This window comes from Echeneis naucrates, chromosome 6 (genome assembly GCF_900963305.1).
Source record: "Echeneis naucrates chromosome 6, fEcheNa1.1, whole genome shotgun sequence".
NCBI classification, from domain to species: Eukaryota; Metazoa; Chordata; class Actinopteri; order Carangiformes; family Echeneidae; genus Echeneis; species Echeneis naucrates.
Genome location: NC_042516.1, coordinates 15,917,193 through 15,931,683, shown reverse-complemented (window position 1 = coordinate 15,931,683; position 14,491 = coordinate 15,917,193). Strand labels below are relative to the sequence as shown.

Genomic DNA, 14,491 nt, shown 5'->3' with positions numbered 1-14,491 from the left:
CACCACTAACATAATATACTGTGTATACCAGAGCAAACTAACAAGTCTCTTAATTGGCCTGCAAAATACATTTCTAAAAGGCATATTTTCATAAGCTGCAATCAAATTTTTGAGTGGGATGTGACTAGAAGTGTCTGTTGTTTATAAGGCCTAATCCTGCAGTAGGCGCAAGAACCATATTAAAAAAAACAAAACAAAACAAAAACAAATTAAATAAAAGAAAAAATGATGCCAGCCATATTATGGCAGCAATGTGGGAACTTCCTCCTGGTGATAAAAGAAAAACACAGAGTTGCCCTGAGCTGCAGGGGTTGGGGCGCAGGCAGCTCTGCAGCCTACATTGACTGTCACATTGTGCACACTGCGCTGCTGCAGCACCTCAGCAGGTCCTCTGAGGTCACTACAATGATGTTTTACTGAGCGGCTGTGCTCGGCCAGGGGAACTCGACTGAGCCCTTCTACTTGACATCAGAAACATTAAAAAACAGCTACCCGAGTGTCAACAGTCACACACAATGCGGATAATTAAAATTGCAGTGCTTCCGATAGTGAGCTCCTGTACTGTGTATGTACCTGCTAGGAAACCTCATGTCATGTATATGAACCTCATTGTGATTGGAAACTGCTTATTTTGTCTATTATCTGGATTTGTTCATCACCCCTACATGAGAAAAGTCCTGACACGTTTGGTTTCTCACAACACAAAACGATTCCAACCGAAGCAAAGAAAAAGGAAATGGCTGTCATGTTATTTATCTTTCTGGGATAATCTATGCTATAGAAAATTAGAATCTGAAAGAAATTCATTCTAAAACACTGCATGCATACAGATGGAGAATGTAATCATACTACAATCACACTACAGTACTCTTACACCAAGTTAAGAGATGTCTTACAAAAAACTCTAAGATGGCTATCTAGTACATTGGTGTTGTTTGCATTGTTGCAAAGTGACTATAATGATAAAATACATACATCAAAGAGACTGTTTGGATATAAAGATATCTTGGCATTTTCCCGTAAACATCCGAATTTGTTGATTAGAGGTGTCAAGATGTTCAAATTCTTGGTTATAAAACTACTGTTAAGGGGAGAACCGGGAGATTTGGGTGCACCTAAAGGGACTGCAGGAGCAGGCGTGGGAGATATTTTCAAACTGCAGTGAGAGGTGAGGGGGCAAAGTCTGGGTTGAGGAAGGAGAAACCCTCAAAGTCTTCTTGGTTGATGGCTGCTAGTATTTCCGGGTCAGAGGGAGTGAGCGCTGACGGAGCTGCTGTGAAGAACTTGTCAAAGTTCTCACCTTTTTTTCCACCCTGATGAAGAAGAAGAGGAAGGCATGTACACACAAGATTAAGATAAAGACGTATAAGAACAGGTGCCATTGTATCCACATTCAGCCAGTTGTCATGAAGGAAGACAGAAGATGAGGAAAATTACCAACTCCTGTTTTTATTTCTCACCAACAGTCTCTTCTTCTCCTGCAGGAGCAGGAGAGAATTTCTCTACCACACCTACTGCTCACATCTCTGCTCCTGCTCCTTACAGCACATGGCAGCCATTCTGTTGAATCTCATTTAGCTAATGGGCTTGGCCTTTAACCCCAGAGTATGCTCAGCTCACTCAAGGCACAACTCAACATTTGCCAGTGGGCCGACTAACTGGTGTGTGGCAGACTAATGATGACATACATTTGCATATGGGAGGAGACGGCAGGACCTCAAGGTCAGAGGGTCCTGTCTTTTATGGCTGGACTGTCTGCAGGTGCCCATCTTGAGGAACCAACACAGATGATGGAAGGAAGCAGAGGGAAACAGAGGGAAATGAGGGAGAGGGAGGGAGGGAGGCAGCTGTTTGAACACGGCGTTATGGCAACACTGAGTGGATGAAAGAAAGGGAAAGCGTAACAGCTTCTATTCCCCAAAAGTGCCCTCTGAGAGACAGACAGAAAGAATGAGAGACAGGAGGGTGAGAAGAAAGAAAGAAAGAAAGAAACAAATAAACAAAGAAGCAAAAGGAAACTGACAGTTCTGGGTTTGAAAGGTGGCTGGATCTCCAGTCTCTCCAGACGGTCCCAGTCAATCCACCGGAAGAATGGATGCTCTTTGATCTCTCTCTCTGCATCCTCTCCAACTCCCAGACGTTTGGCCGGGTGCTTCGTAAGGAGCTGGATGATGAGTGTAAAGAAAAGGGTGGTGGGGAGGGGGGGGGGGATAACAGATAACCAGGCTATAGTCACACAACAGCGTTTTGCTCTATTTTCTTTCTATGTATCACATATAGTATAATTTTCCTCGTTCTAATATGCATTTATCTTAATTGTGTGTGCTCATTGAAGAGACAGAAACAATGCTGGTGTCAGGCGAAGTTAATATGATGTAATTTCATGCCATTAATCTTAACTGTGCACTCAAAATTATATGGCTGAAGAGAAAATTAAAAGTGACTCACTCCCTTGCAGATAGCAACAGCTTCCCGAGAGAGACTCTTTGGGTATGAGACACTTTGCTCCATGATGGACTGAAACAGCTCCTCCTCATCAATACCATCAAATGGTGGCTGGAAAAGAAAATAAGAGAAGCTATTAAATGAGCGGAGCCAGGAGGATCTGCGGGCAAACTCAATGCAAATATATTGAAATTTAAGTTTGTTTGAAGTGACTATAAAGGACAAGTACTGGAGGCTTGAGTATCTTCACACAAAGGTCTATGTTTGAATTAAGCTGAGTGTTACCTGTCCTGCCAGCATTTCATACAGGAGCACTCCATAAGACCACCAGTCCACTGCTTTGTTATAGGGCTGATATGCCACAATCTGCAAAGGATGCAGAGAAGAGCCCATAAAGGAGAAAATGGCAGTACGAGAAAGCAGAGTTTCAACAGTGAACTGGCAGGATGACATGGAGCTGGAGTCAGAAGACAGACAGAGAGAGAGAGAGAGAGAGAGAGAGAGAGAGAGAGAGAGAGAGAGAGAGAGAGAGAGAGAGAGAGAGAGAGAGAGAGAGAGAGAGAGAGGCAGCAAAAGGTAGTGAGGGTAAATGTATGAATGAGCTCAGTAATAATCAACACATGACTTTGAATTTCTATGTTTGTGTGTGTGTGTGTGTGTGTGTGTGTGTGTGTGGGGTGGGTAGGGAACAGGACCCAGCCTCTAGGGAAATATATTGTATCTCTTCCAAAATGGCAGAGGCAAGAGAATCAATGTGTGTTTACATAAGAGAGTCAATACCCAGGGGTCCCACAGCAAGATTTACTATATCAAAGACGTGCGCAACAGTCAAATCCACTCTGTCTCGCTCTGCTGTGTCTGCTAGTCAGGAAACCAAAGGCTGGAAATCTTCTTCATGCTTTCTGTGAATACATTTATTTGCGATCACTTCACACAAACACACACATAGACACACTTCAGGTGATTTGTATGGTAAACATCGCACAATATGTAGAATTTTACATATCAAATGGATGACAACCACCTTCGCTGATTTTAGGACTTGATTTGACAAACTGAGAAAGCTTATGCTCTGGATTGTCCCCCATCTTGTTTATTTTACACTGCAGTTAAATTGTTAGAATAGAATCAATTAATGCCTTTGTGTAACTGAAGTACAATTTCACTACAGATATGGATATTGGTCAGATGTGAGGAAAAATGTTAATATAAATTTGTCGCAGTAAAAAAAAAAAAAAAAAAAAAAAGGAGGTGGCAAAACTAGAATTACAAGGTCTCTGAAAGATGACCGAGATTCCTGTGCAATGATAGGACAAGCACACGCCACTGCTAATTGAATCATGCAAACTTAATTATTCAAAAACACTGACAAGGTCAGAGAGGATGGAAGAGATGAGGAGCTGCAGAGAAGCAAGTTGTCGTCTCACAGCACCGTGAAAACAGGTCACGCAAACAAACAGGGTGAAACAACAGGAAATGAGGAGAATGGTCAGGAACAAATGAGAGAAACTGCGGACTCTGATGTGAGGTCATACCTCAGGAGCGATGTAGTCAGGGGTGCCGCAGAAGGTACGAGTGCTGTCACCCTCAAACATGCCCTCCCTGCACATCCCAAAGTCAGCTATTTTTATGTGGCCCTCGCTGTCAAGCAGCACATTATCCAGCTTTAGATCCCTGAGAAAGAAAGAGATACATCACGCTGGTGTGAATCATTATGATGAATAAGATCAAAGAACAGTCATTATCTACATGATAATGACTGTTATGATATATGATATGATATGATATGACACGTAGAGCAGCGACAGCATCAAACCAGGCCATGCCAAAAGAGTAACCCACTTTGTTACCTGTAGATGATGCCTTTACTGTGGAGGAACAGGAGGCCGACTGCTATCTCTGCTGCATAAAACCTGCGGGGAGAGGAAGAGGGCACTCACCGATGGTTGCCCAAGTTTTTTTTTTTTTTTTGTGGAGAGAGGAAATGGAGCTTGAGATGGTGATGAAAGGGAGAGGAACCAAATAGATGAAGAAATAGAGCTCGAAACAAGCAACAGTGTATAAATTAGTTTTAGATGATTGATCAAACATTATTGATAAGAGGTACAGCCGGTGGGGGGTTGATGAAAAGATTAGATTAGTGGGAGGAGAAAATCGGACAGGGAAAGACAGAAGTGCAGGTACTTGATGACTCTTTTTTATGAGATTTTATGAGTCACCAGATATAATGAACAAAGCTCAGAGACGAGTGTGCATGTACGGAACAGAAAAGAGGAAAAGAGGTAGGAAATGAGATCATGTAGATGAGGACTGTGATTACAGGCAAAGAAAGGAGCTTCTTAACTACATACGCTGCATGAGCCTCTTTGAACTTGCCAACTATCTGAATGTGAAACATCAGGTCTCCCCCGTTGACATATTCCATCACATAATACAGACGGTCCTGCAGACACAAAACACACACACACACACACAAAACACATGACCTCTTGTCCAAATTAAAAAGCAATCTCTTAAAACCTCTCCTCCAGGACCAAGGACCTTGTTAAAGAAAGCCAGCTAATTATTTCATTTATTAATCAAAATTCAGAGCCAATCTGCCCTGAAACAACTCCTGGGACGGCACTGCAGACAAAATCTTGGGGCAGCTTTACAGACGATTTAATGAAAGTTGTGTGTTCCATTTTAGACGAACCCTTTGAAATTCCTACACACAGAGAGCGACAGGCACACACCTCTGTCTGAAAGGCACAGTAGAGAGATGTGAGGAAGTGAGGGCGAGAGGAAAGTGCTAGGACCCTCCTCTCCACCAGGGCGCTCTCTGTGTCTTCGTCCTGGAAGAGAACGTCTTTCTTCAGCACTTTAACTGCGAACAGGCGCTCGCTGCCTCGCTCCTCTGCCAGCAGCACCTGAAGAGAATCAGAGAGGGGAGACAAAGCTGTCCATAAATAAACAAATATGTTTTGTTTTGAATTAAAATAATGTGACGTACAGATAATATTTAGAAAGTTTGGGCCATCAACTAAAGTTAGGATTAGGATCAAATGCCCTGGATGGACAAATGCTTGCCTTTTTAAGTTTAAATTGTTGTTGTTTATATCTTATTTACATATTTAAAAGCATCTTGTCAGTTCATACTGTGGCATTTGTTCTTGTGACTGTCCTGGATTGTTTCTAACACTATGTGGTGAAGAAAAGGAGAATTTTGTATTTGCAGTAGAAAAAAAAAAGAGCTATTACATTATCATTGAAAATGCTTAAACAAGCTCAATAGCGTGCCCATTTATGCCAACACAGTGAAATAGTGAAATGACGTGTAATGTTTAATTAAAGCTGCTCCATGCCTGAAGATTTCATACAGCCTAATGTCATCAGTGAAAAGGCAAAGGAGCGAGCATGTTTTTTTTTTCTCTCTCTCTCAATCAGACATTAAAAACACATTCAGCTGTAATTTCACACTCCTGTGAAATTGGCTTCTGGCAGGGTTGTTCTGAGAGCTAATGATGCTATATTTTCTACAATGGGAGCCACGTGACCCATGTTTTAGCAGGAAAGATGTGGTCAAGAGCACTGGAAAGTGCTGACAACAAGGCAGTTTTAAATTGCCTGGCCAGTCTTCAGCTCTCAGTGCTGGTTGTGGTCACTGGCTGGTGGCGATAAAGGCTCTCACTTTACTTACATAGCAATGAATAGTACAGAAAATGACACAAGTTCATTTTTCAGAAATCCTTGTGGTCTAGATAAAGGTGCTGGTGCAGAAGCTGACTCTCTCTTTCTCTGTGTAATTGTGTGTGCAGGGCTATTGATGAGCTGCCAGTCGATGAGAGAAACTCTGCCGTCCTCTGTGATCACGTCTGCTCTGCTCATCCCTGTTGTGACAAACTAACTCCTGAAAATGGGAGTCATTATCCCTTCAGCATATCACAGACCTCACAGACGCTGTCTCATGTATTTCTGCTTGTTTCTCCTGTTGATATCCGCTTTCCTTTTGGTCACTTTGTTACTTTCTGCAGCACGGTAACACTTCTCCGTATCTCTCTGTCTCTTTCTCACTTTCTCTCACTCAGCAGCCCCGGGGTCTGTCTCTCCTTTCTTGGGTTGCTTTTTTTCCTCACATCTTACGTAAGTCGAGTCTATTTCTCCTGCCCTCTGTAGACTCTCTTCTGACAGTTATGAAACAGCACAGAGGGATTTCAGAGGAGGAAGAAGGACTCAAAAACTCCACTCTCTTCATTATGGCTCATCTACTGGGGAATTAAAAAGAAAATGGAGAGCAGAGGCTCCCTTGAAATGAACACCTCCAGGAGAACTGTCTCTCTGTGTGGCATGTAGGAAGGCAGCCAGCCTGAGCTCACGACTGCTGACAGCATGAAAGAGCCAAAGCATTAAACAAATAATTTGGCAGTAAGTGGACAGACAATGAGCATGTTACTAAGAGGAGTTTTGCTTCTTCTTCTTCTTCTTTTTCTTTTTGAGATTCTGCTTTGCTGTGGCCAGGAGCTCTCGTATGAAATGCCACCTGAAGGTCAAGTCCATCAATAGAAGAAAATATTTAAAGCCAGGAATGGCCTTTGAGATTTTCAGCATGAATGAGCCTTTTCATATCACTTACAGCCGTTGGATCAGAGGTGCTGATTGTGTGTAGAAAAGGTGACATTTTGTCTCTTCGGCTGCTGTTGTTACCTTGCCAAAGCTGCCTTTGCCAAGCACCATGAGGAAGTTGAAGTCATGGATCCCCACTTTGACTTTGCTGGGACCTAGGGTGTGGACCGGTGGACAGGGTAGGACAGGAGTTGGGGACATGACTGCAGGGAATGGTTCAGACATTGGCATCATCGCTGGAGGCATAGAGGGCGTTGTAGGCTCTGGCTGAGGCTCCTGGAGAATTCAAGCAGTAAAGTTGAAAGATGAACGGTTGGCACGCCATCCAGCATACACAAACAGACACAGATAGAGAGAGAAATGAACATCAGCCATGCCAAATTTCTTGCTACCTGTAGATTTGGAATAAAGTCAAGCAGAACAATCCTGCACCCTAGTGGTGACAGCGTAAAAGACAATGGAGGGATTTCAGTATAATTTATGATCCAATCATTGACCTACAACAGCGGGCATAAATCTTCTGAGGTTTTTTCTCAGATAGAACTGTAAGCAGAGGAACTGTGCAGGATCCTGATGCAGTGTGTGCTGTGGCAGCTGTTGTTTATTAGATGAATGTAATTATAAGCTGGCCTTCAGATAAATGTTCATTAACATGATAAAAAAAAATAGAGGGCTGCACTCTGGGGAATACACGTATAAATATCCCCACTGCTGCTCTTTGGGTCAGCTGATGTCGTAGGTTGAGGCAGTGATTTTTAGCTGTCCAATGCAGTGAAGAATGCAAGGACGTATATATTGGGGAGACTAAACAACCTTTAAACAAACGCATTGCCCAACACAGAAGGGCAAACTCCTCAGGTCCAGCCTCAGCTGTCTATTCCCATCTAAAGGAAATGGCACACTCCTTTGAAGACAGAAATGTCAAGATCCTGGACAGAGAGGACAGATGGTTTGAAAGAGGAGCAAAAGATGCCATCTATGTAAAAGTGGAAAAACCATCCCTTAACAGGGGAGGGGGTCTGCGACACCACCTATCTCCCATTTACAATGTCGCCCTTTCATCTGTACCCAGGAGAATTAACAACTTAACCTCAGACGACTCAACGATCGTCGTTCACCAGGGGTACACCTGACTCCAACGACTGTTGTTCACATGTGATACCAACAATGGTCAAGTGAAACCAGTACTTTCACAGGTACTTTGGTCAACACACCCACAGAGGTTAAATATCTGGGTGTTCAGACTAGTGTGAACTAGTAGACCAATAAGCATGAACTGATGAAGCCCCTTGGATCAGAGATGAAACGTCTTCATAGACGTCTGCCTACGGAGAGATTCTTACCTGGAGGTCTGGGTCTGGCACAGGGATGTTGTAGTACTCTCCCTCATCCTGGGCCAGCAGTTTGAACCAGCCACTGATGGGACGCCTGAAGATCTCACTCACGCCAAATGAAAGTGCACCCATAAAATCATTCCTAGACGTGCGGTCCCAGTCCCACACTTCCACAGACAGACGTCTGTCCCACTGGTGTCCGCGTACTGAGCTAGAGACGCAAAGGTGAAATTAAAAATCAATGGGCAGAAGCTGCTCACATGTGACGCTACAAAAGGACGTAAAAAAAAAAAAAAAAAAAAAAAAAATATATATATATATATATATATATATATCATCCAAAATCTCGTGTTCTGCTTTATGACATCTTAATTTAAAGCTCTTGAAAAATATTGAAAAATTCGACTGAATATCTGAAAAATATGAACATAGAAGTAGTAAAAGTGAAAGTTACCAATGTAAAATAAACTGCATAGATTCAGGGGTCATTGGCTTAATAATCTGTATTTCCTCATCTTCATCCTTCACAGTCATTTTGGACCCAGCAATCTCAGTATCTGGGACATTTAATTTGACCTAAAGCTCATTCTGTCTCTGTTCTCTGTCTGTCCCTTTGCCCAAATTTTCCATCTTGAATAAAAAAATGACAGCGACTCACAAGGTGAAACTCTCATTCCAGACAGGATTGAGTGTGGAGCGGATGGTCTTGGTCTTTTGTTTGCTGTGACTCTTTGGGTCTGGAATCAATTTCAGTTTAACATACGGATCTGACAGGCCGTTGGGATCCATGGGCATCAGGTTTCGAGCTTCCCGCACTGGAAAGTGCAGAAAAACACACTTTAGTTCTCTGGCTTTATGTTTTGAACTCCCTTAAATCCAGCAGGTCCTCCTACCTGTAACATAGACGTCCTCTTTCTCTCCTCTTACTGTCAGGTGGATTCTTCCTCTCTTCTCTGTGTGGTCCTGGCCACAGAGACTGGGAACACTCGTCTCACAGCGTCGGTGGACATTCATATCACAACCTCACCGTATGACAATAAACAAGCATGAACAAGCATATGCATTTATACCAACAGTCAAGGTGAAAAAACATTTCTATATTTAAAGAAATTGTATACACATACTTCACCAAATTTACAAACCGGCAACTCAAGCTCACAAATTCACCTATTATACCTTTGCATGAAGAAGTGCAAAGTTGCCAATGTAGTATTTTTAAAGGGATTTGACTAGGAGCTTCCGCAGTTGCAGCTGGTTACCAGTCTCATCCGATTTGGCGGGAAAAAAAATACACAATTTTCAATAATATAAGAATATTCCTTTCAAATATAAGCCAAATATAATCAGAATTCATTCAATAAATTTTGGAGGTTGAGTTTGTTGATGGACAAGCCTTTCTCCAGATGTTTGGGAGAATTTTTGTACTCAGGATATGATTAGGCACAGGGAAAGCTGCATTACTATACATGTATTACATTTTCAGAAACAGTGAAACTCACAGCCACATTTCATGCCCTGGTGTATGAGGCCATAGAGCAGCGAACCACAGTGATCACAGAAGGTGGGACTGGAGTACGTGTGGATCTTAAATGTGTGATGACTCTTCAGGTCCTGAAATAAAACAGAAATGATCTGGACTGAGAAACCACATACACTTACTGTGAATATACACAAACACATTGACACACACACACACAATGAGTATGATAAGTGTAGAGGTTGTTGAGTGGAGTATTCATGGACAAGCCAATTAGGTTTCTCCATTGGGAGCAGACATAAATGAGAGTGCATCTAGGCAAGGCTGCGTGTGTGTGAGTGTGTATATACTCTGCAGAGAGGGATGAATCATTTTTATCTCTCTTCTCTGCTCATCAGACCTCCCTCCCTCCTTCACCACCACCACAACTCTCAATGCACTATCCTCTCCCTAACTGTTTTCCTTCCCTTGTCGCTCTGAGGCGCCATTTAAAAACAGTCACCCTGTTTTTCCTCCTTTCCTCTGCATGTGTGTTCCTTCAATCTTTCATCCTTTTTCACTCAAAGGCATAGACATAGACAGCGGCACGCACGCACACACACACACACACACACACACACATTCCCATTGACCTAATTTTTGAGGCAGTTTATTTGGCTTGCAGGAAAAACACGTGAATAAAAGACAAATCTCCCTGAAATCCTCAAAATGCCACCCAGAAGAGGACTGAGCAGTGTGCTGCTCGCTTCCCCACTCTAATTCCCCCTCTTATCAGCACTTCCCACCCTCCACCTGCATCTCTCCAACTTTATTTTCAACTCACTGCATGACATGAGTGCAGACCTAACAGATGGGACAAGACCGTGTGATGTGAAGGATGCATCAACAGATGAGTCATGAACATGTGTTCCTGGTGACAAGAGGACAGCAAAATATGATCACGCCTTGTAAATCTTGACTCAAATGGAAAATGAGAAAGTAAAAGTGATGGATATGCCAACAAATCTCCTTACATCTGGTCTGGGGGCCGTCACAGAGCCGGGACATGTGAAGGTCACAAACTCGTGACATCTCTTGTGGACCACAAAACTGCACACTGAAGAAAACATAGTGGAAAACATCCTGAAAATGAATCAATCACACTGCAAAAATCATCTGAGAAGATTAAATAAATACAATAAAACCAGGTTTATCTCCACCTTGACATTGGAATCCCTGTTTGCCGATGCCCCTGAGTGAGAAAGGCACAAGTGTTAGCAGACAAAAAGAAATCTTCTCGACTCCACTTTCAGGTGAAATATTTTTGCTTCTGAGACTATTTCGCAGCCAGGAGAGCACAGATAACGATGCCAAGACAGAGATAGTGCAATTGCTTATTCAATGCTGTATTAAGAGCAACAGTCATAGAGGCTGATTTGACAACAAAGTGAACTGTACTGGTTGTGTTACCAACAATACCACCTTGATAAACTGAATTAATATGGGTTAACTTGACAATAATGGCCATTGCTGAAGATGACCTAGCCAGCAGTGTGACTTAGAAAGGGAAGAAAATTCAGATTCTCACACACACACACACACACACACACACACAAACACAATTATCCTGTTTCTAGAGCTGCAGTGTTGGCTACTTTCCAGTGCCTCCTTAGAGCTTAAATTGAATAATTAAAGCCATTGATTGACTAAAGTGTCCACTCAGCATTTTGCCTACTGTGAATCAAGTTTTGATTCGAAGGTTTAGAAAGGCAGATGAACAAGACAGCATCAAAAGCTCCTCCACAATCATTCTGGAGAGGCCCAAGGGTTCATAGGAAACTGACCATCATCACTGATCCACAATCAGTTTACCATCTGGCTGAGAAATAATTAAAGATGGGGTTGGCGAGGGTAATCTGATCCCCAAGTCTCTTTCCTTGTGTCTGAGGTCAGTTCTGCTTTTTGACCAGCAGAGAGCATTAGAGAACCAGACATGTGTTTGGAGAGCACAGTGTTGCTTGCTGGCTGGAAATGACAGAACTCGGTGTAGTGGATAACTGCATTTTAGTTTTAATGATGGCTTGAAAAATGTTTGCAATTGATGTAATTAAACAAAGAGAGGCCCATATAAAATAATTTGAATATGGCTATAAAAATAACCCAAAAACACCAAAACACTCTGAGGCATTTGATAAATCATCAATTGTATAAAAAAAATGGGCTTTGTTTATGTCATGGGCTGTTTTAACTGAAGACATTTTGACATTTTGTCACAGTGGGAACACACTGTCACACTGTCAGGGCTTATTGGGACAGTTGAGTAGAATGAGCCATCATTAATGTCCTTATGGGGCATGTCAAAATGTCTGCTGTGAAACAGGCTTGTTGAATATGTCCTCAAATCTGAATCTGACCGTTGCTTGGTCTTCTTCTGTGATTCTTAGTGTTTCATACAGCATTTTTAAAGCTTACAGCACCTAATACAGCAGGTTTTTTTTTTTCTTAAACTAAAATCGACTACCCGTGATCTTTTACATCCTGACTTAATAAACATACCTTCCATTTCAGAACTGGATGAATCGTTTCATAGTCTTTAATTAATCTACCAATCTCTGCAGGGCCTTTGACACCCAGGCAGAGAGCTGCTGCTCAGACATCCTGTGTGAAGGAAAAGGGTTTTCACTCTTAACTAAGTGCTGCAACTGCAGCCAAGACAGCAGCCATTTGGAGAAATGTCCTGAAAGCTACCCAGAGGCTGCTGGCACATACACCATCCTGCATCCGCCCTACACCCTCACCATATGGCCAAACACACATACACACACACAAACAAACAAACTTTGCACTACTGCAAGCTTATTGCATGGCTGTCTATATAAAAGACACTTCTCTTTTCCTTCTTTTTTTTTTTTTTTTACCGAAACATAAATGTGCATGTCAAAGGCAGGAAGAAAATGAATTACTGAATTACTGCACTTGAACAGCTTTTTAGCTTTTGAGAAACTGGTACCTTTAATCATTGTGGCTTGGTGAAAGTTTGAACTGAATTATGATTAAGTGTAAAATGCTACCAAAGAGCTAATTCAGCCAGCTGTGAATACTTTTGGGTTTGGTTATAAAGAAAACATTACTGTCATGTAAAAAATAGTGACTCATTGTATCAAACATTCATTTCATGCTACAAAACACATGCTGTCTTCAGCTTTACACACATACTGCAGTTTTGATATAAGATAATGCATTCTTAGATTAAATAGTTCATGTAGTTTAGGACACCCAGAACACCATCCTAGAAGACCTAGAACAAAAGTAAGCATTATCAGATGTCTGGTTTTGTTCTACGAAGGAGTCATAATCAGTCAAATACCATGACAAAAATAATATTTACGTGTTAAGGTATTTAAAATAGAACAGTTCGAAAATAAGCAGCAAAACTATTCAGTTTCCTGAACAACAGTCCTATGATGTGGTTGGCCTCTCTGAAATACCCCAAAAAATTATTTCAATGAGTTCACTGAACATCTTAGTTTGTGTTAATGATGTAAGATTTTTAATAGAAAGTCTGTTTTAGAAATATGTGGGTTGGAGTTTGAAAGGTCTAAATGTCAGCATATCTCAGATTCTGCTGCATTGATTTTTACCATTCTTTGTTTTAATCTGTCCCCAGTGAGGCCCCTAAATATATGGAAATGACATATTAAATCGGAGGAGTACCCCTTAAGGAATAATTACTCCGCTATCCACCTTGGCTGCCTGTGTGTGTGTATGTTTGTGTGTGTTTGTGCTTCACCTCTCATTAAGGAGTGAACAGTATGCCCTAATTGAATTCTTGCTTGTGTGTATACGTGTGTGAGTAAGCCCTGCATTGTGGGCTGCAGTGTGGAGGTGAGGTTATGAGAACAGCCCGGGTCAGTGTGGTGGCTACAGAGTGTGGGCTGATCCAGCAGGCAGCTGGATCTGCTGATAGAAGGAAAGAAGTCCAGAGAAAGACGCCTGAGGAGGCGGCTTATGAACTGTCGGGGTGGTTTCTGTGTAATTGTGCAGCTGTGTGTGTTTATGTGTGTGTATTACCAGATGAAGTCGGTGCAGTGGCTGCAAAAGGTGGGTTGTTTGAAGAAGCGGGCCGTGAACTGATGATCTTTCACTTCAACAATCCTCTTGTGTTTGAGTGCTCCCTTCCTCTGGAACACAGGCACCCTGGGCGGAGGGGAGAGGGGCGAGGGCAAAGGGGAGGGACTGGGGGACGTCGGTGATGTAGGGGAGGCCAGCGTTAATGGGGACAGAGATGGGGATGGGGATACTGGGGTAGACATGATGCCTGAAGGATAAAGCTGAAAGAGGGGAGGAGGGAGGTAAAGATTGGATGATGAGCGTCAGTTGGGAGGGTACAGAGTTGTACAGCCAGAAGACCTTGAACATGGGAGGAAGAGGAGAGGAGGTTGCAAGGACAAAGAGGATGAGCAGAGGGAGGAGAGATAGAAAGTGTAATGTGTCAGGGAGGGTAGAGACAGGAGTTGTATTAATGGCACATGGGATGTAGGGTGGGGAGCGGTGAAGGAGTGACGCGATGGAGAGAAAAATCGAGAAAAGATAAAAAAGAAACAGCACAGGAGGAGGTTGGAGCGAGCACAGGGAAAGTGACAGGTATGATAGG

General features: G+C 42.5%; 1 protein-coding gene across 1 annotated transcript; it reads right to left on the bottom strand.

Annotated features, from left to right (window-relative positions):
• Positions 1-303: 303 nt before the first annotated feature.
• On the bottom strand, positions 304-14,150 carry prkcg (protein kinase C, gamma). The gene is made up of 16 exons (XM_029503971.1): positions 13,909-14,150; positions 11,058-11,089; positions 10,872-10,954; positions 9,881-9,992; positions 9,275-9,403; positions 9,040-9,196; positions 8,391-8,592; positions 7,129-7,323; positions 5,181-5,354; positions 4,797-4,888; positions 4,296-4,358; positions 3,981-4,119; positions 2,731-2,811; positions 2,449-2,556; positions 2,024-2,164; positions 304-1,313 (listed from the first exon to the last, which is right to left on the bottom strand). Exons 1-16 carry the CDS (start codon positions 14,148-14,150, stop codon positions 1,152-1,154), a joined length of 2,112 nt encoding a protein of 703 aa, XP_029359831.1. The 3' UTR covers positions 304-1,151.
• Positions 14,151-14,491: the final 341 nt, after the last annotated feature.